Source organism: Cyberlindnera jadinii, assembly GCF_001661405.1.
Source record: "Cyberlindnera jadinii NRRL Y-1542 unplaced genomic scaffold CYBJAscaffold_2, whole genome shotgun sequence".
In the NCBI taxonomy this organism is placed as follows: Eukaryota; Fungi; Ascomycota; class Saccharomycetes; order Phaffomycetales; family Wickerhamomycetaceae; genus Williopsis; species Williopsis jadinii.
In genome coordinates, this window is record NW_017963653.1 from 985,454 (window position 1) to 988,055 (window position 2,602).

Consider the following 2,602-nt stretch of genomic DNA (forward strand, 5'->3'; position numbering starts at 1 on the left):
AAAGGAACACTATCATACTATTTTTAGTGAAGGATATATTGTGACGTCAATATAACTGGATTATAAATTATACGCTGAACCCCGAAGAGCACAGAATAAAATAAAAATTTATTTTATAGCCTGTCACCTACAGTCTGTCACTCACAGAAAGTCTGTCACTTACACAAAGTCTGTCACTTACACAAAGTTTGTTCTACTCAAGAACGTGCAACCCCCAATTATCAATCGATTGAAACTTGAATTCTTCGTATGAGTGGTCATCGGCTAAGAAGCCAAGGTCCTGTTTCTGATGAAGAAACTACCCCTGAAGAAGGACAAACCTCCCTTGAGTCTATCGCTGATGATAACTCTCAGTTCAGCTCAGCCAGTGCATCCTCCAGAATGGAAGAAAATCGAATTACTGCACTAGAAGTCGAATTGAACACTGTTAAACAAGGACTTCATAGTCTTGAAACAAAGTTCGATGATATAACCAGAATGTTAAACATTATCATGAACAAAATGGGTGATTCTGAACAAAAATTCAACACCATTCATGAGACCTCTTCTCCTGTGAAGAAAACTGATGATTCAAAGGTTTCATTTGACGAGCCTGTCGTCACTACATCTCACATGATGAATGATGAATTTAAAGTTAACCCAGCTGACGTTAAGTCTTTAAGATTGTTGAGAAACATTGACTCTGAGATCTTCTTGCAAGATCAACTGAATGCCAAATGTACTCTGGACATCTATGACATGAAGAACACCTCTCATTTATCTCGTCCTGACTCTATCACTTCTGATCCTGCCGAAATGACGTTTGATGAGAGACTTGCTTGGTTATCCGCTGCTAAGAAGTTTTGTACAAAAACCTCCCTGAGGACCGATCAATGGGTGAGTTTTCTTCTTGATGAATTTTTCACTGACATCGTCACTATTGATGGTATCAAAACGCTTATCGCTAGTCGTGTTCCCACTAAGGAATACTCCTACATTCGCAACTCCTGGATTGCCCTTATCCTATACTTCTTTCCCTCCGAAATTGAAATTCTGCAACAGCAAGTTATCAAGGATTCTGCTCTACGTATGAAGTGGATCAAGAAAGGTGAGAATATTGGTAAATCATTGCGCTCTTGGATTATTGCCTGCAAAGGTGCTAATGGTTATGGACCCTCGTTCGGTGAGGTCAAGGTCTACCTTACAGTCCTACTGTTTAAGGTTGCTCCAGACTATATCGTGGATTTCTCAAAGATCACCAATTGGACTGAATTGCTCACTGTTGTCGATGAAAACCATTTTGCTCGAGTCAAGTCTGCCGAAGAAGACATCATCTTCTTCAAAGAGAACTTGAAAGGTGCGACTCTAATGTCCACCACAACTCCGTCATGGTGAAGCATCTTATCAATATATTTTACAAATTGATGAGTACACAACTGCAATGTTATTCTCTTTCCCCACTGCTCGTTGCACTGCCCAGCACACTGCTGATTGCATCAAAATAGTGCTACAAACATTCCCTGGGTTACAACGTGTTGTTACTGATTCTGCTCAGTACTTTATCACCGATCGCTTATGGGATGAACTCGCTCAATTTCATCTCCAGAAATCTGCCTCTTCTAGCTATCATCCCAAAGGTAACTCGATTGTTGAACGTCGTAACAAATCTTTGAAGGACATTCTGAAAATGCTTACGCCAAATCATGACTATGCCCATTGGGCTACACATCTGTCCAAGGCTGTCATGCTAGTCAATGCTCTACCAAGTATTTATGGCTATAGTTCGTTTGAACTCCTCTCTGGTATTAAGGTTTCTCCCACTAAGTTATTAGAAGGTTCCTCTCTGACTCCACATGACTTCACACTTCTAAGTCAACAAGTTGCGGGACCACTTGAAGGTAACTTTCTACGTCGTGACCTCACTGGTCTTCGTCTTCTCCAGCTGACTGATATTTCCAAGAAGCGGGAGAACCAACGTGCCAAACAGGTACATAAACGAGAGTTGAAACAAACCATTATGAATCGTTTATCAAACAAAGCCAAATTCACTGTTGGTGAATATGTTATGAGAAGAAACAACGCCCACAAGAAAGGTGCTCCTCATTCCTATGGTCCCTTTAGAATCCACAAGGCTCTAGACATGGACACATACAAACTGGCACAATTAAACGGTAAACCTATTAGTGGTACTGTCAATGGAAAAGATCTCTCTCGTGCTTACCAATACTATGGAAGCCCCATGGTCGCTATCTCTGATGCTTTGCGCTCCTTTGGCTACAATGAAGCAAAATTCTTAAGAGATGCTTTAAACAAGTTGGAATACTTGGACACACTACGAAACAATGCCGAAATCACAAATTAACCTTATTGGCATTATGGTTGATAATCTCCACTGATTCCAATACAATTGCTGCCATTATAGGTCTATGAACTCAATGAAGCTCATCTCTCATAAAGTGAGGAGTGCTGTGATATTCGACCTTCGGATTAGATTCCTTCGGAAATAGCGCTTGTTACATATTTGAATGTAATGAGAACATGTCACACGAATTCCCCCGAGATTCGTGTCTGCCTTTCTACAATGGTTTAAAAGGAATTCCTTGAACCATTGTATTTCCTCCTT

The 2,602-nt window shown here is 40.5% G+C and overlaps 1 protein-coding gene across 1 annotated transcript; it reads left to right on the forward strand.

The window, feature by feature from the left end:
• CYBJADRAFT_49704 (uncharacterized protein) lies at positions 1 to 1,463 on the forward strand. Its single transcript, XM_020217736.1, has one exon. It carries the CDS (start codon positions 250 to 252, stop codon positions 1,372 to 1,374), a length of 1,125 nt encoding a protein of 374 aa, XP_020072597.1. The 5' UTR covers positions 1 to 249; the 3' UTR covers positions 1,375 to 1,463.
• Positions 1,464 to 2,602: the final 1,139 nt, after the last annotated feature.